Source organism: Barbatula barbatula (genome assembly GCF_947034865.1).
Source record: "Barbatula barbatula genome assembly, chromosome: 10".
Classification (NCBI taxonomy): Eukaryota; Metazoa; Chordata; class Actinopteri; order Cypriniformes; family Nemacheilidae; genus Barbatula; species Barbatula barbatula.
Genome location: NC_136773.1, coordinates 19,401,932 through 19,421,425, shown reverse-complemented (window position 1 = coordinate 19,421,425; position 19,494 = coordinate 19,401,932). Strand labels below are relative to the sequence as shown.

The following is a 19,494-nucleotide window of genomic DNA, read 5'->3' as shown; positions in this document are numbered from 1 at the left end:
GCAGATGAAGAGAGGTTTGAACTGGAGGGAAATGGTCAGGATGCAGGACACAACTTCCTTCCATTCTCCTCCGTCTGTAGAACCTTCACCTCAATTTCTACAGCAGGAGACGGAGGGGGGAACAAGCAAAGGTCACTTCATTGAACGCCTACTCTCAGCTCGGTTTGTGACCGTAATTCTAATGAAGAGATTTGAGAGTCTTTTTCTCAGTAGGGTGTGAGAATGATCGAATTGATGTTTACGATAAATCATTAAAACAAAAAGAGATCTCATATAAATTTTTGATTTTTGAAAGTTGTTTGTAATTAACAAGAATAGAAATATCAATAACCGAGTCACTCAGGAAAATATACATTTGCTAATCGAATTAGAGAAATCTTGTGTATATCACACCGTTGACGAATAGGTGGGTGTGTTGTGGACGTATGTTCCTCATTTCCATATGCTTTATATCTTTCACGTACTTAAAGTTGACGGTATAAAAATGCTAATTGTGACGCTGCCTCTCACTGACATCAGATGTCAATCTCATGTCCATCTCTCTTCCTCTCTCGGTGCTTAATTGCTTGGATCTATAGGGCTGTTTTTCAAGCACACTAACCTTGAGCACTCGGGAAACGCCTAATTAAATCGTCTAATGCTGCCCACCATGTGCAAGGAGATGATATGTAATTTAAAAAGAGCAGCAGATGGTCACGCCTTTAAGGGCGCCCCCTTTTTCTCCAGGCGGATTGGAGGAGGACCCAGACAGGCACATTAGACATCTTTAAATGCCTTAATTTATCCGACAGGCCACCGCGACGTTGAAGTTAAATGTAGGAGAGCGTGAAACAACCGTTAATAGAAATTCCGAGGATTTTTATCTCTGAGAGGAAAGAATTGTGCTATGAAACAGGATTGCGTATACGTTGTTCCTCTTTGTCGACGGGGCAGGTGTCAGCTCTGTGTATTCGCTAGTGTGCGTTTTATAATCTGCTTCAGTTTACATCTTAACCTTGATAAAAATGAATGAGATGGGGGTTAAGTCTTTGTAAATATAGTTAATTGGTTGTAATTATGCACGTCACGTGTTTCACGTGAACATGCATTGAAGTAACAGCTGAATCCAACAGGACCATTCACTTATTTTTAAGAGCTATCGGTGTTGTCACCTAACACATTTTTGTGTCGTGCATGTTTGAAGAAGAAGAGAAGAATATCTTTCCATATGCGGGGTTTAAAAAATTCAGCCTCTTTATTTATTGATAACATATTGGTTATGCTACAGAACAGACTTACAGAATACAACACATGCATCCAATGTAGCCTATTTAATTGTGTTTTGTCTGTATGTATAATGGAGAATACAAATAAATTTAGCATTTTTTATAGAAGAGTGAAAACTTATGTGTTCTTCATGATTGCATGGTTACGATAGGCCAAGTAAAAAAAGACCACTGACAAAGATAAAGCGAGCACTTTTTTGCTTTTAATCGGCGCTTCTGGATGTTTTGTGGTGATTCCAGTCCAGTGTCTGTTAAATGACATAAAGCCACCCAACAACAGCATTGAGAAAGACTGAGTGAAGGCAAAGACGAAGCGGTGAAAAGAATCAGGCTTCATCATGTATTTATTGTTGAATGATCCTAAAATACGTGTAAAACTTACGATTGTTTTGTTTTAACATGAATATGAACTTTGCGGTATTCAAGATCTGCAAACATTGCACCACACTGCCGTTTACATTTTCTGCAAATTAAAACATACAATTTTTTTTACTTAAACACATACTTATAAATAGTTAATTCAGAAAAACAAAAAAAACTATTTGGAGTGGTATTTAAATTTTTTGCAGTGGAATGTAACAATGACTGAAGCTGTCAGTCATTGCTGTAGCAGAAAGTCATGGGATTGGATTGGAACTACACGTGGGTGCGTTACTGATGACAGCATCTTCATTTGAAGGGAACTCTTGCTTTAATACTCAGTTCTTGGCTTTCGAAAGAGATGCTTTCCAAAGACTGATATTCTTGCAGCTGTATGCTTTTGCTTTGCTCGGATCAAATTCAGCTCTGACATGGAGGGCTGCGCTCTATGACACTCTGGCCTGTAATTTGCGCAGATCAGCCCTTTGTGTGACAAAACCCGGCAATCACCAGATCCAATTAGACAAGCAAGCAGGCCAGAGCGCATACACAGTAGCTCTGAGAGCATTACAGCGTGAAGAGAGGCGCATGCATGGTGAATGCTAAACGAAACACTTCCTGTTCACCGTATCAGCAGACAGCATTGCATGGCACAAACACTTCCAAACGGCCTGTATTGATGAATTGATCCTTTTGTTTATGAACTCATTCATTTTTATTTCGAAGCAACGAGGTGCATAGTTGGAATTGCCTGTGAGTTTATTCAACTTTTGTACTTTTTATGCGAACCGACGAACATAGACGTGCTTTGTGGTCCCAGAGGCCTGCAGCACAATTATGTGAATAATCGTTTCGATTGAAACGTTTTTGTGACATTCTTTTGTGTTTATTGTTCTGTCATGGTAATAAGGCTCCCAGATGTTCTAACAGAAATGACAGAGTTATTGTAAAATGCCATGTTGGATAATTACATCGCGTCCAGTTGCTTTTAATAAAAGGCCGTGGCGTACGTGTGTTGACCTGGTGGCGATTGGGAGCAGGCGGCGTCTTTCAGCTGCATTTCAAATAGCGGAGGAAAATAAAGGTTAACAATATTACCACAAGAATAATTTAACACCATTAGACCTAGTGAGCGTGTTTTCTTTGCCAGGTGTTTGACTAGTGGCCAGAAATAGGCCGGTTATACAGGATTGCGCTTGCATGAATGATTTGTAAAACTTTTTGTTTTCACGTGCTGTACGCTCCATGTTCACCTGTAATCTGTGGTTTATAGAAAAACATTTTCGAACCTTTTATTTTGGCATGCCTGGTACAACTGTTCTTTATTCCAGGCAACGGTGTGTTGTAAATACACAATAGGTTTGAGTACATTTTCTAATCTTTTTCTCTGCACCTCTGCAGCGCAGCTGGAGCTCTTCTGAATCGAGTGTGCACTTATCTTGCCCTTTTAAGAAGAGCTTCTGTTTTTTTTCAAAGCGAGATTGAAGACCGGCATTAGTTGATATCTTCTTTCTGTCTCTCAGATGGTGTTTGCTTACTGTTTGCATGTGACTCTGGTGGGCGTTGGGGACCGGGCGAGCTAATTGGCCCCGAGCATAGTGCTTAATCCCCATCTAACTCATTAGGCAGGGAAACAAACAGGGCAGCTCAGAGACAGCCTATAATTAAGAGAGATCTGTGACATCAAACCCTCTGTGGCACACATCTGTTCCAAACACGTCTGTCAAAAAAAATCCCCTTTTTTGTTTTTTATCTCCATCGCACTCATTTTTTTAACTGCTCTCTTCATACCACCCCACCCAAGTCCTCTCTCTCCATTCCGCAGCAGAAGAGTGACATATTGACTAATGAATCCCCAAAGCACTTTGCTAATGCCATCTCAAATGTGTAATTTAATGATCGCACACCAACACACACACACGCTCTGTCACTCCTGTCCTCCACCATCATAATCCTCTTTTCTTTCACCAGTTCTCTTTCTTTTCTCAATTTCAATCGCGCGTGATAAGACCCGACATTAATCCTGACTGTCGAGGAGCCACCGGCACCTCCCATTCAACCCTCAGCGACGCGACGTGCAATATTTACACACGGCAATCTGCGTGCGCAGCCTCTGTTCTCTGCAGGGCTACAGATTGTATCATTACAGTGCAACATCACACATCCATCAGTTTATGATGCCAAATTACTGTTTGCAAACATCAGCCATGCCCTCTGGTCAAATATGTGCTCCGCGAGTTACTGCTTGGGAAGGGATTAAATTCGCACATGCTGATAACAAACACGGGCACACGTGCACACATAGACTACACACCTGATAAGGGCTTTGTCACTCAGAACTGCCCCAAACCAGATTTATGACGCACAATTTTAAATCTAAAAACATAGACTGCTGTATACAAAAGTGTGAGGCTACTAGTGAAAATGCTTGTTATTTACATTTTTTATAATTGAATGAAATTTTATTTGACTTAATTTTGACAAAATCGTTACGTACAATGTGAAGAAAAAATATTTAGCTTAAAGCTGTCCTGAAGAAGTCAGTCATTGTTCAGTTATACAAAGGTTTTTCTGTTTTATTTATTTATTTGTATCTTTTTATGTTTTCTAGCAAATCTTGTTCAGAGAAAGTGGCGGCCTCCAGGAATGGTCAGATGGCATCAATTCATGGTGCATCTTTAGACAGAGTTTGTGCTACTGCCACGGGGCTGCAGTTCAGCTCTCTCCGCATCTGCTTTTGTATTATCCAGCAGTACACGAGCGGATGACACAGAGATCAAGGCTGGAGCACCGTTATTAATTCAATAGTAGTGTGATCGCCCTGAGAAATTCACTCAACTTTCTCCTACTAATGTTCAAACCGATATGGCCCAATGTTTGTAAGTCAGATGTTTATAGTGCTTCTGCCTATAGATTGTATTTGGATCAGTGATGTATATTTTGACATATATTTCGGATATATGAAGTACATAAAAAAAGTACAATAGTACATTATAAGTGAGAACTTAGGTGCAACTTAAGTTATACGGTGCAACTTGAGGAATAGTTCACACAAAAAGAAAAATCTTTCAGTACGGTACTCAACCTTATGTCATACCAAACCTGTAAGACTTTCTTTTTTTTTTCTCTAGGACACAAAAGCAGACATTTTAAAGGCAACCGAACAACATTGGACCCTATTGACTCCCATTGAATGGACACAAACCCAATGAGACATTTCTCATGTAGCTGCTATCATTCTTTACTGTTGCGTTTATAAGTAAAATGGTAAATAAAAAATAGCAGAATAATACAAAAAGAGAGAACGATAAGGTTTTTAAAATTTTTTATGATTTTACCGGAAGTTTTGGTTCTGATAGAAGGTGTGTATTCAACTGTGTCTAAAAGGTTGTGATGGTCTCAAGCTGTTCAAGGTTCAGGTAAAGTATGTAATTACATTTTACTTAATGATTACACCTTTTGACATTTTATCTCCTCATATGTATGAAACCAACATGATTACGGAGATTACATTCCAAAGAACTCAATGTGTGCTTTTTAACATTCTTTTTGGCATTGACCCGTTTACATAGTGTCTATTATATTATGTAAAGCACTTAAATCAAATCAATAAATGTCAAAATCTTAATCCCAGAACAATTCCCAGAATCTGAAGTCTTACAGTGCACTGACCGTTTCTACCAGGTAACGATATAACCTTAATCAGCCTTAGGAATGAATAAATTACCAAACCATTTGCCTCCATTAGCCTATGCAGATGAGCCTGAGAGAGAAATAGCACCTGACCTGCTCCTGGGAAGCAGCTGCCATTGATGGAGGACAATCCAGCTTCATTTAGCTTCAAATTACCCCGAGAACTATAACATCCTCGAACACCTTCAATGTGCTTGATTCCCTTCCCGCATTCAGCCAATCACAAAAGACCTTATATTTCTGATATCATTTCTCTCTGGTTATTCTCTCAATAACTGCAATTTTATGGTCAGTTGACTGGTAGTAATGGTATCTTATAAGACTGATTAAGTTCATTAGTTTTTGCGCTCAGGACACACAGTGCAGCATGGGAAATTTCCGTGCCACCTTCCAAATCCTTTCTTTGGTACATTGCTCATGTCTTCTCCACCGGGCCAACATCTGCCAGTAATCATTGCGATATTGATAAAAATGAGACTTGCACATTGAAAAAGGCTTTTTAATGGATCGTCAGTGAAGCAGACAAACTGAATCTTTTGTAGCAGTTCGTCTTACGGCTGCAGAGCGAAACGGAGCAAACGTTTTTAATAAGGGAAGAGTGGGGAAGTGCGCTGTGACGTCTCTTTAATCAAGTAAACTACACTTTGGGTCACATGACCTTAATGTATTTAGAAAAGGGTTTTTAATATTCATCTGCCTGTCATTGAGATTAAAATATATCATGCTTGTTAGTGAATTTATTAAACTAAAAAGATCAGACATGATTTATTGGATGAAACATCGCAATCCAAAATATTCAAGTGCGCCAGTTGCATTCAAAGCAAGTACATTAGTCTTCTTGAAAAGCTTAAAGGGATACCCCACCCAAAAATGAAAACTCTGTCATGAATCACTCGTCCTCTGGTTCTTCCAATCATGTGTAGATTCTTTGTTCGATTGAACACAAAGAAATATATTTGGAATGATGTTAGCAACCAACAATTCTCAGGTACCTTTGACTACAACATTTTTTAGTTCTTTTTTGGTTCTGTTGAACACAAAAGAAGCTATTATGAGGAATGTAGGAAATCAATAATAATAATAAATTGAAAAAAAAGAATCACTTTTGATTATTTAAAATTCTCCTACTATGGCAGTCAATGGTTCCAATGTTGGTTACACATTATTCCGAAAATATCTCACTTTGTGTTCAACAGAACAAAGAAATGTTTGGAACAACTATAGGGTAAATAATTCGTGACAGATTTTTCATTTTTTGGGTGGAGTATCCCTTTAAAATGAGTAGCAGAGTTCTTTGATGTATCTGATGTAGCATACTTGAAACCCACCTTTCAAAAGAAATAATCGAGAATTTTTCCCCACAAAGTGTGAAATATTTCATCACAGCTCACACAAAGAAAGAAATGCTAGTCAACAATATAAAGGTTGGCACTTCAAATGTTTAGTATGGGGATGACCTGAAGTGTTGAAATAAAAACCTTTAAAACTGAGTAATAAAGCTCTTTCAAACGCCACGTTGCACAATATAAGTCATTTTTTCCAGACGTTTAAATGAATGAAGGGACACTTTTACCTTTCCTTTCATTTCCTTTACACACATGAGCGGTTCCATAGTCTTATCAAAAGACAGTAAAATCCCCTTTTCCCACTCGCTACCCTCCCTCCCCTTTCTTTTTCAGACTAAGCCGTCTTTCAAGGTAACCTTTTCAGTAAAAATCCTGTGCATGCGTCAAAGACTTTTATTTAAAGACTTAAGTATTCATTCACAGAAGTATTGAACACATATTTGCTCATTTCAACGTATGCTCATATTTCTACATGCATTTTATGAGCAGCCTGCAAGCTACTGTCTCTCAATTAAAATGGTTCTCAAGACCTCGGGAAGCACAATATCAATATGGTAAATGGGAATTTCCTTATTTTGTGGTTGTGGGATCTATAAGAATGACAATCAAACAGTAAATTGATTAATGTGTCGTTGGAAATTTGCAAGGAGGCAATAGGACATTGTTCAGCATGTGCTTTACTTAACTGCAATGGCAAGATCACAGCTATTAGAAAGGGTGTAAAGTGCCTCCAAATCCATCCAGCCCGTAATTGCATATTAACAAATTGGCCCTAAAACGCTAATGTTGTTGGCTAGCAGCTGCAGCGGTGTTGATTAACTTGTTGTGCTTAATCTTCCAGGTCACTGTGTCACGCTCTTTGACGTCTGGAGGTCTGGTTTAGATCCAGTATGTCAGTCTGTCAGAACGGAGGTGATTTTTTTTCTTATGCAAATTATCTTTTACGCAATAGAACCTATTAATAATCTTAACAAATATGCTGAACAAATCAATAGCCGTATGTGCTCTGAAACTTTAATTCGTGTAAATTATCATATAATTTTTTCACATTGACATAACTTTAGCTGATGACTAGACATTTTCAACAATAGTTTATTTAAAAAAAGTATTCTAATATTCTATGCACGCGCGTGTCTACAAACCAGCCATGTGATGTGAATATCAAGTGGCTGATACTTGTTTGTAACACTCTAGAACAAAAGTATCTTTGATGAGCAACACCTTTGGTAATCCACGAGTCGCCCCGTAAATCCCCAAATCACACAATCTTTATCAAGTAGCGCTACCAGCACAGTAAACACATTTATTAGGCCATAATCCCTAGCTGAATTCATGCGCACTACTATTTGTACCTAATAACTATGGTGGGCATTCATTTTACCCGTGGAGAAAAGTCGACTCCTGAATGGTTAAAAATATCAGGACTCTTTATATTTCATTTGATGATCCATTACAGTGTTTCGAGAGCGTAAAAACGAGAGGCCATTCAATTGAACCGAGCGTCGCTTCACATATCCCAATATCACTGAATAATGCAGAACTGGTTCAGGAGAATTTTCTGCTAAATAAGCCTCAGATTCAGGCAAAACGAACTCTATTTGAACGTCACTGTGGATGCTATTCTAAGTTGCAATGGCAACCCGTGCATTTCATTCAAAGCAGAGTAGTAAGGCGATCCAGCTTTGAGCATGCGACTTAACGTGTTTTACCTCACCACTCATTGTAGGAGTTTCTAAAGGGCATCCTTTGTTGTCCGCTTGTTCCATTTCCACTCCATGGTCTTTCTAAGTGTCCATCATAAATTTGTCATCAATTAATTTAATCTTCATTTAAAATGTTCCCGCTTCATTAGTTTCTAGGGCATGATTCAGGGCTGGAAGACGTGCGTCACCCATGAGAGTAAAAATGCAATTTAACAGTCAACTTCAATATATTTTACACAACAATAGAGAAAAAATAAAGGGGCTTACTTGAACATGTCAGTCTCTTATCAGACACTAGAGAGAGCAGTCGTAGAGGAATAAAGTGCTTGTTGGAGAGTGCTAAATCTTAAAACACTGCCAGTAGATCCGCCAGGGAAGGGATCTGGCCAAATGTGATAGCATACTGTTCTGTGTCTTTTTTAAAAGATGTTTGAACATTTTCCATCGCTCGAAAGTAATCAAACCGCATCGTCCAGAGATTGTAGCATGCTGTACGGAGATAGCACATCATGTTCACAACAAAAACATTCAGTTTTGGAAGGTAAGCTGAATTTTATTCGAAACTTTACCTCCATAAATAAGGTGCATTTGTGCATTTGTACAGGCACGTGTGAGCAGACAACACTAATGAAGGAATCAAAACATCATCTATTACAGCAGCTTCAGCTCACTCGCTCTGGCACGCTTTCTTACATACACACGCTGAGAAGGCAAAGACATGACAGGGTCTGATAGATTCTTCCCGCTTCATTACTTTCAGTCTTTCAAAGTGTAACGTATGTCCCCATCAGAATCAGCTAGCAGCTTTTCAAACGCTGCTGGCGCTCTCCAGAAGAAAAGGACTAAAGAAAATAGACTCATTTGGACAATTATCCCTTCATTAAAAATGAGTGGATATTTGGCACACCTGAAAAATGACAAAAGATCTATGACATCACCCAAGTGGCATGCTGGGTAACAGAAATAAATCACGCTAACATTGGACTTTCTTTCTGAAAGACAAAATAGAACTGTCCGTCTCCAAATTAGCCTGCCATTGAGATGCTCTAGTTCTGTCCTCGCCAGTTTATCGCATTTGTCTGGTAACGGCAGATTTATCAAATCTGTCCACAAACCCAAAATAACATCAGAGTTTGCTGTTTTTCTGGAATTGTGACACCAGGCCCATCACCTGCTCCGAAGACTTGATGACTTTATTCTGCAAGTAGACGGCGCTGTTCGTGCTAGTCTCTTGCAGGAAGTAGCGATAGTTAACCATTATGCCGCAGGAATTGGCGATTCCCCGTGGGCTGGTGTCCGCTTGCCAGTTCAGCCTCCACATGGTGGCGCCATTCTGAAGATGAAAGTTAGCCACCGGGTTTAGGGCGTAGCCCCGTCGTTTCTCTCCATACAGGTACCAAGCGCAAAGCCGCATTAGCACAGGTTCGAGAGCGCGGACCAGGCGCTCTGAACGAATCCACTCGCTGGTACTGATGAGCCGGCGCAGGGCCTCCACAGCCGGGGCACCTGGGGCAGCTCCCGTCACGTCCTCCACCTGCATCCACTCCTGCTCGGAGAGGAGCTCTGTGGCACGTCCTTCTTTCTTGTGCTGGGCCAGAACTCCATGAAGCCATATGGTGAAGCCGGGGATGGGAGATAGACTGGAGAACTGGGCCATGTGGGGAAACTCACTCTGCACAGAAAGGTGAACAGACACATGTAATATACAAAACCACTTAAAGGTCCAATGTGTCATTTTTTTGGAGTATCTATTGACAGGATTGCAATATAATATACATAACTATGTCTTCAGAGGTGAATAAAGATCTTGTATTAACTTAGGAGCAATTTATCTATAAACACCACGGGTCCCCATACATGGAATTCGCCATGTTGTTTCTACAGTAGCCCTACAAGGACAGTTACAGAGTGCGTTTCGTAAATACGTTATCTCCTTTGGCAAAAAACGACGATATCTTAGTTCTGTGGTGGGAGGGGTGGATTGAGTCATTGGTTGGTATATGTAATTACATATACAGTATATAATATAATATTAATCTTCATGTATACTCTCTTTCTCCTCATTCTTTTTCTTCCCCATTTATTTTCTATCCCACACACTCCATTTGTACCAATTTAAAAGCCTTGTTGAACAAGTCCACTGTGTCTCTTTCTCTTCCCCCACAAGGGCAAGGACACACTCATTTTCTCTCTCTTCTGTCCACATTCAACTAGGAGGAAGTACTGAACAAACCGAACGTGTCAGACTGGCCCCAGAGGATCAGAGATTTTAAGTCTTTCACATCTCAAGTCCATCATTTAAGTCCCCTCTCTCTCGTTCTTTGCCATGCATCATTCCTTCAGACAGGCAGAAGTGAAGGAAGATAAGCATGTCCAAGGGTCACTTTTCATTCTTCAACTCAATTTACTGTAAAACGTTGGTCAGCAACTTTAAAGCTACGCAGAGTGAGAGAACAGAACGCAAGAACGAGGAAGGGGGGGGATTATAAGATAAAAAGTGAGTGCGGAAAAGGTCCCTTGAGTATTCTGCTGAAAGACAACGTAACCCTCCTCCTGTTCTCCTAAATCACACTGTGACCTTTCTCCACCTCTTTTTCTCATCTATCATCCATCCATCACACCGACCGTCCCCCGTGGCACGGCGAGTCACCTTCCTTCTGTCTTCAGCAACAGGATAAGCTCTGCTCTCCCAGGTACTTAATACTTCTTTCAGAGCACCTTTACGACAAAAATCGATCCACGATATGCTATATCTCTTTACAACGTACAATGATAACCACAGTTACTCTTGATATTGTTACTATAAACATAAAATGGCATTTGGCCCAAAATTGTTACATTTTTGTAAGCATTCTATACCTTGCACAAACACAAGCCCACAACATCAACATGTACAATTTGCATGAGATAATATCTATCCGCCCTCCATTTCCATCTCACGCCCAATTCCACTCTACAACATTCATACTCTCATCTGCGTAAATCAGCCACCGACCTCGACAGAGAGCTCTTTACCGGAGTTAACCTCTATTACACAGGCAGCCACCTAGCACTTTGTTTCAGCAGCATTTCCACTGAAGCAAAACTCATCTGAATCTATAAACCTGAGAGGCTCTTGGGTTTTTTCTCTCGGTTTAATTCCGGCTCCATCTAGTAAAGAGGAGAGAGCGCTGTGACATGCCACGTATCCTCTCTCTTCGTGTTATCGAGGGTGACAGATGAAATTGTATTAGTTTGCCTTCCTTTTTCCACCTTCAAGCTAGAAAGATTTGCTAAAGGACCACATTTGGCTCTAGGTGGCACTGTATGGCAAAAGAGATTATAGGGTATTAAAAGGAATAGTTCACCAAAAATGTAAATTCTGTTGTTATTTACTCGCCCGTATGTTGTTCCTAATCCATATGACTTTCTTGTTTCAGATAAAAAACAAGACAGCGTACAGGACAGTTACTATTTACTTTCCTTGTATGAACAGAGATGCAATTACAGTGAAGGGGACTGAGGCTGATAATATTTAACGTTCTGTCTTTTGTTTTCCACAACAAAAAAGCTGCATGCCATCAACAACATGAAGTTTTAAAATGATAAAATCATTAAAACATTATAATTTCATTTATTTATGAATTGTTTATATTCAATAATGATAATTTATTGTTGTTATTATTATTATTATTTTAAATAATTTATTCGTGCTTTTACATTTTTATTTTAAAATATTTATTATAATTAATTAGTTTTACACCAAGTTTTCTACATAAATATTCATGTTATTTATACAGCTAAGAAAATTTGTGTCAATAGATTTTTTATTTATTCGACTGTATTCTCATTTAGTTTCATCTCTATGCGTGTGCCTACCCGCAGCTCTCGGACCACCCTCTTGATGAGGTAATTTCCAAGCTCCACCCCCTGCAGCCCCGCCTGAGTGGAGGAGATGGAATAGAAGATTCCCGCTTTGATCTTGTTCACATCCTCATTCGCATCCAGAGTGGCAAACTCTCTCACAATGCTCTGGGAAAACAAGAGGCACACAGTAAATGAATAGACGGTCCCTGGACTCTAGAGGCTGAGGAGAAGCCTGATAGAATGGTGGCAGAATTGGAGCCCATAATAAATAATTGCGTGCCTTCTGGGCACATTTTTGGAGCACCTTTATTCCCCTTTTTACTTCACCATGGTGCCTGTTGGGGTCCCACCTGCCTAAATCATTAAGAGAAAACAGAATACGTCTCCTTAATTGCCTGCATCATCTTCAATGCTGGTAGCTACAATAATAAGCAGGTAGTGGGACTTGTGAGCAATTTATTGATCCTGTTTTCAATTCTGATTCTGGTTCAGATTATGTTTCACTTTAAGGGGATAGTTAACACAAAACTTTTTTCACTCAAGTTGTTTAAAACCTGTATGACTTTTTTTGAGGAGTGGATTTGTGTCCATACAATGGAAGCCAATGAGGGCCATAGTCTTTAAAACATTTTCTGTTGTGTTGTGAGAAAATGATGAAAGAATTTTCATTTCGGAGTGAACTATCCCTTTAAGGATTCATTGTTCAGATTCTGTTTTCCCTGAACAATGCTGGTACAGATTTAGTTCCCTAACAATGTGATTCATGGTTATTTAGGTGTCCTTCACATTTTAGCACAGCTCTTTTTATTAAGCTCCAGTACTTTAAAGAATAATAATGTAAGGTCACTTTTCCCATTCACACACCCAATAATGCATTTATTTTGTGCGTTTAACTACCACACTCTATGATTTGTTCTGCTATGTTTGACTGCACTAAGTTTATGTACCATGGTGTTTACTTTAAAGTTGATGTTACTGATGTTCGCACCTGAATTTCACCTCAGGGATAAACAGTCTGAGTTTAAAGATCATCAAGTCATTATCCATTCTTCTTGATAACATATGCAGTTTCTATTAGCATTTACCTGGATGTTATTTGCTATCTCCTCAGTGAGGGCGACGTGCAGCACCACCAGCGGTTCTCCAGGCATGGCAGCGTGAGTGAAGGCGTAGCATCTCCTGTACGGCCCGACCCTGCGTTTGAGATCCGTCCAGTTCCTCACCGGGTGAACCGCTTCATATCTATAAGAAGAGGCGGTGAACAGGTGTCCGAGAGGTGAGGTGAACAACAAGGCATATACGTAAATGCATGAGATAGCTCTTACTGGCTGATCTTCTGAAGGATCTCGCATGGGGACTGCCACGTAATCCTTTCGAGATGGAGCAACCCAACCGAGAACCATTCTGAGAGAAGACTTTTCAAAGTGCTGTTTAGGTCCTACCAAACAAAGGTACACAAACACGGAAGGGTGAACAAAAAAATAACATACAAACCAGCAGGTATAACAGAAGTTTCCAGCAGAAAATTAAAGAGTAGAAATAAGGCTTCCAGAAAATGACATATGGAACTGCATAGAGGCAACATAAGTCTTAAAGGTACAGTAGCAACAAAAGCTGTAATTCTAAAGGTCAGATGGAGCACTGAAAATGGTCATAAAACTAAATTATTATGGTTTTGGCACAAGAACTGTTCAATTATGTTATAAGTGGCACTCATAGAAAGAACAAAAGTGCGCAGAGGTGTGAAATATGTTCACTTTTATATCATTTTGTGCAAAACAATGATTTTCAAAAGTTCAGCCGTGATCATAATGGTGCCCAATTACAAACTGTGCGATTTCCATCAACATGTATATGTATCTCACAAGCACTCTCACAGAACCGGTGAACCAACGGGACAAACTCCCATTTTCTGACATTTCAGAACACATTCCGAAGGCTCTCGTGTCCCTCTGCAGCATTTGTTTATTTTTAATAAACATTACAGTTTATGGATCATTATTAGCATCCGTAAAAGGACGGGGAAAGATTTCTGTGGTAAACATGGTTCCATTTCATCAAAGAGATGTTCCTCCCACATGAGATACGATACTGTGCTGTCTCCAGAGGGTCAGATTTCTTTCATAATGGTGATGAGCAACAGAGCATGCATACATATTTCTAGATATATGGTCGCAGTCGGTGCACTTATACGAGAGCTGCTTTAAAAATTCTACCCGTGGCCACAGTAGCCAGTCCTAAATATGCATGCGATTCAAGTAATTGTGCCACTGTCAATCAAACCTTAAAAAAAAACATCTGTGCAACCCCAGGCCACATCTACAGGTAATGCACATGAAGACTGACCTTACTGTACCGCAAAAGATTTTGTATATGCATTTAATGGCACAGATGCGATGCATGCATAAATGCTTGCAGCTAAGTGATGTTACGTTAAAAGAGGTCTCAGCAACCCTGGTGAAACAATAAATGAACAAAGTTTAAATTGTAGTGTTTACTCTCTGTGACCAGGATAGTTGTTGAGAAAAGCAGCCCAGCAGGTCCTGAAGTAGAGATTTAGTCTTTAACATTTTGTTTTTCTGTCTATCTCAGCTATACGAAGTGCAATCCGCAGCCCACAGCCACCCCAGCAGTCACAGTTCCACTTAACTTTAAACTCATAAAATCCTCTTCGGTATGGGAAATTACTTCTAAGCATTTATTCGATGTTCTACCTTCAAATTCAGTGCCGCCAAAAGCATTTATAAGTCTTTGCCCAGTAGAGGTTTGTATTTGCTTACACGGCTGAATTTACTCTGAGGCCACGCAAACTAAGTGGAATCCAACTTAGATATGTGCGTTGGTGCTCCAGGCAATAACTCAAAAGTCCCACACTATTTTCTTGAATATTTTCTTGCGTGTATAAGAGAGGGAAGACATCGAACTTTCGCCAAACTGAGCGTCAAGGCAGATACAAAGACCAAAATCTTCTGCGAAACCTTTGCCATGCTGAAATTTTAAAGGGCAGAGAATGGGGCTCACTGTGGCAGGAGTGCAAAATTTCAACGCACAAAAGAAGTAAAAATGTCAAAGATGTGTCAATGGCTGCACCCAAACAGAACCTAAAATTGGGCGTTTTACATTTTACAGACATGACTGAAAAGAAAAGGCAGGCAGGGGCAAATGGAGGAAATCTGACATCTGTTGCTTTCGAATATTTCTGTTAGCAATTCCAAAACCTGAATTTACATTTGAGGAAAATTATTTTATAGGCCCGGTTTCGCAGACAAGGCTTAAGGCTAGTCCCAGAGTAAAATGAATGTGTGACCTGTCTTGACTGAATATAACTTGCTCAAAATTATTCGTCAGTGCCATTGTTTTGTCTCGAGATGTACACCAGTAATGTATTCTTCTATGGTATTTTTATAAGAGCTATATAAATATCTTAATTCAAGCTTAAGCTAAGCTATGTCTGTGAAACTGGGCCTTAGGATGTTAAATGTGGCTTGGTAAAATGGCCTGCAAGAATAAACTAGAATGAAAATGCTTTAAAGCTTTTCAAAATGCATTCATGTTCAGGCAACAAAAGACCTCAGAGACCCCTTTAGATATGTCAAATAATAGATACAAACAAATTACAAAATGAGGCCAATTTTCTGGTCCATTAAGACATTATTTAAAACAAATAATACGCACATCCCACGCGCCATTCTCATCACTGTAATGCATCCAGATGATTTACTTTGCAAATGCTTATGATTATTTTTATTTATGTTTCTCTTTATCTTTTCATAATTGATGTAAAACAGCTAAAAAGTTAATTCTGCCCACACACAATTATTGTTATTGTTATAGTTATTAATCAACAATTAATACTACCACTCATAATGTATGAATTATATTTTTACATTCAGTAATGAGAACTGATTTGCCATAAAAAAATTGCAAAAAGTAAATAGGATCTTTAAACATCTTATCCTTTTGATCTTTATTAGGTAAAATATGACCCGGTCACAGACATGTTCTTGACAGGTTTAATCAGATTAATCCATATAACTAAATAATAATCATAAGAAATTATAATACGAGTCAGTAATAGTCCAATATTGCACGTCTCGTCTCTGTAATATGGCACAATGCATTTCTGAGTGCAAATACTAAATCGCTCCGTTGAAACCACTAGAGAAGCTTGCTGAATGTCAGATACAATGCAGACTTTTAGAAGTTCTGCAGGTCACCTGTTTAAGCCCAGACAGGCTATGTCCGTTCATCGATTATATATCTAGAGATACACCTGGCCAGGGATTTGAACTGACGTTTCTTCAGGACCCTGATAATTCTTCTCAGGAGAGCTCAGGACGTGTGATTTAATTTTACTGCAATGCTCAGCGCTTTAGCTGGTCTCTGTCTTGACCCATTATTGTCACTTTAATACATTTTACTCCTCAGCACTCTGGCTGGTAGAAGGTGAGCTCAGACATAGAAGCTGGTGTTTCAAAGCATTGATGCTGGTTTAGGCATTATTCAATGAACAAAACCTTGTTAGAGCATTTATTAATCTAGTTTTATGTTAATAGACATACAGTACAAAAATGCTATTTTTAACATTAGCTAGATAATTGGAGCTTTGCTTCTTTTCTAAAGTATACTATTATTTTTATTAATTCATGACAGCCTACTTCATGTTCTTTCGAAATACTTCCATGTATGTATAAATAACCATTAGCAAAGAATAATAACTTGGCGAAAAAAATGTGTTAGCATATAAATGTGTCTTTAATAAAGTTTACAATTATTCATTCGAAGATTCATTATTTGGACTGTAATGTCATGCATTGTCAGTTTTTGCACACAATCTAATTCTCAGAATCTGCGATGTTTCAATACCCTCCTTCAGAGGGGAACTGAGATAAACCCCTATGCTGAGTAAGCACTTTCTATTCGATGTGCAGGACAATTTTGGGAAACATTCTCACTAGAAAGTGGGATATTTGACCCACTGTCAATAACTCAGGCATGTAAAGGACGAAAAGACTATGCTGACAAGGCCCAGTGTGCTGGAGATGAGCCAGGCCATCTCTTTGAAGCATCCTGAGGGATGTGCTATAATACAATATTATGGAGAAAGTGAAGCGTGGTAAAGCACACAGCGAGATGTGCTAACAATCACTAAAAGGTAAAAACGCTTTAAAACAAAGTGAAGAGTATACAATGATACTAAATAATTGATTGGAAGGAGTTCAGAATAGCATTCTACCATAGTATTTGTTCATTTGTTTGGCACTAAACCATTTCAAGGTTGAAATAAAAATGGTAAACAGTAAGGTAAATCAGGTAAGTATATATATTTTTTTCAATTCAACTGTTTAATTGTTTATTCGTAAGATAAATATGAGTGACTGTGTGAAGTTTCATCATAAAAGCAGATCACATTTGCCCTGCTGCCATGAAGACCAAGACGCTGCCTGTGGAACTTTGAGATAACATTAAAAGCTGGAAAAGGCAATAAAAGGATTGGCAAAACTTCAAACTTTGCAGGAAGCACTTGGAAGTCCGTGTAAAAAGAGACAGCACCACCCAGGCATTGAGACTTGAGTGCTTACAAAATGAGAATCAGGACGAGAGGTGGTGTGAAATAGACCCAGAGGTCAGCTACAACACTAAACAGAGTTGCACATTTCTTTCGTTGAAATGGAAAACAGTCCAAACTTCAACGATCACTTTGCACTTCACAGATTCAACCTATCTTAAGGAGTCAGAGCCACTAAGGAAGCTCACATTCGAGAAAGGCCAACGGTGTCACACCTGGCGTTTGCTAGACTTCATGTGACGCACCCTAAAACTGGGCTAAACTAGAACAAGTGTTATTATTAAGGGTAGCACAGATGTGGCCAAATACTGAAAAATCATTGAGGATAAACTGAGGAAAGAACTTTGTTCTTGGTATGAAGAATTGTTTTCCAATAAAACAATGTCCCAAAGCACAGTTAAAATGTCATTTAAAAGGTTTACTTTCTGCAATGGCTTCACCAGAATCCAAACTTGAATTGAATTTACATTTTTAAAGTTGTAACCTGAAAGCAAGCTAACACGTATCTCTCTCTAGATTCGTAGATCTCTGAATCTAGATACACAAACTATGTGTAAATAAAACCGAATCAAACAACAAAATAACAACAAAATAATAGAAAAAATTGTTAGTAATATTTAGTTTGTTTTACTGACAGGTTTAGAAACCGTTATAATGTATTTTAATCTGTAATACATATGTTGGAAAATAAAAAAGGATGTAACTATATATAATAAGGTACAGGTGTACATCATATGATTTAAATCTTTAATGACATGTCATAAATAGAAATATGCTTATATTTGGAACCTACGCAATAGGATTTGCGTCACAGATTGAATAACTAATATGGGACAAAGGTCACCTGTCTCCGTAAACTACTGCCCTGTGAAACCAAAGACAGCTTATATCCAAACTAGGGGAAAGGGCACATCACAAGACCTCATGCCACCTCTCAACCCAATGCCATGGAAGGATTGCAGTGTCCACACTGACAGCATCCGACAAGACAAAGCGATTACATTTGACAATTACAGATCACGGTACAATAAAAATATGAGTATTTACCCTCATGTGTGAGCTGTCACAAATTTTTGAAGATGCAAATTCGATGAGATCTGCCCGGAGGTCCACCAAAAACTTCACGCCTCCCTGAACCTTACTGATGTGCGAGAGCAGATGTCGGTACCGGGGTGTTAGACTGTATCGTAGCCTGTCTTCTACCTGCAGGATGGTGGCTAAATCTCGCACCTGAAGGTCCAGCAACCTTCCAGCCAGATCCGAGACCCCTTTGTGATCCACTCCGAAATCATGAGACAGTTTCTCTAAAAACTCTAGTCTCTGTTCTTTCTCCAGGCATTTGTAAAAGTGCATGAACTCCATACTGTTTGATTCAGGTGGAGGCGGAGATTTGTCTCTCATCTCGTAAGTGGGCAACGGGACAACCGTCTTTCTCAAGATCGCTTCCATGCTAGTGTGCTTTGCGATGGAGGAGCACGGAGAAATGTTTCTCAACTCCGACGCCCTAAACCCCAGAACCGTTTTTGAAACAGCCGCGTGGCGATAAGACTTTAGGAAAGCGCGCACGGGTATATATAAATGGAATAGTGTCATTGCGCGCCGAAAGCATGGGACAAACGCCTACCAAAATAAACCCTGTGTACAATGTTACAATGCACGACGACCACTTCCGGTATCTCTTAAAGAGGCCGCGCACCTATCAAATGCGCAAC

The 19,494-nt window shown here is 39.3% G+C and overlaps 1 protein-coding gene across 1 annotated transcript; it reads right to left on the bottom strand.

The window, feature by feature from the left end:
• Nucleotides 1-7,042: 7,042 nt before the first annotated feature.
• mlycd (malonyl-CoA decarboxylase) lies at nucleotides 7,043-19,494 on the bottom strand. The gene is made up of 5 exons (XM_079466426.1): nucleotides 18,830-19,494; nucleotides 13,539-13,651; nucleotides 13,299-13,455; nucleotides 12,226-12,378; nucleotides 7,043-10,039 (listed from the first exon to the last, which is right to left on the bottom strand). Exons 1-5 carry the CDS (start codon nucleotides 19,373-19,375, stop codon nucleotides 9,494-9,496), a joined length of 1,515 nt encoding a protein of 504 aa, XP_079322552.1. The 5' UTR covers nucleotides 19,376-19,494; the 3' UTR covers nucleotides 7,043-9,493.

Bases quoted from the DNA above. Each gene is read 5' to 3' on its own strand.
- mlycd (XM_079466426.1), bottom strand. From the start codon at position 19,375: ATGACACTATTCCATTTATATATACCCGTGCGCGCTTTCCTAAAGTCT. The intron at 13,652-18,829 runs GTAAATACTCAT...TTTGTTTGGTAG, and splicing joins GTGACAGCTCACACATGAGG to GACCTAAACAGCACTTTGAA. The intron at 12,379-13,298 runs GTAAATGCTAAT...TTGTTTTCCCAG, and splicing joins AGATAGCAAATAACATCCAG to AGCATTGTGAGAGAGTTTGC.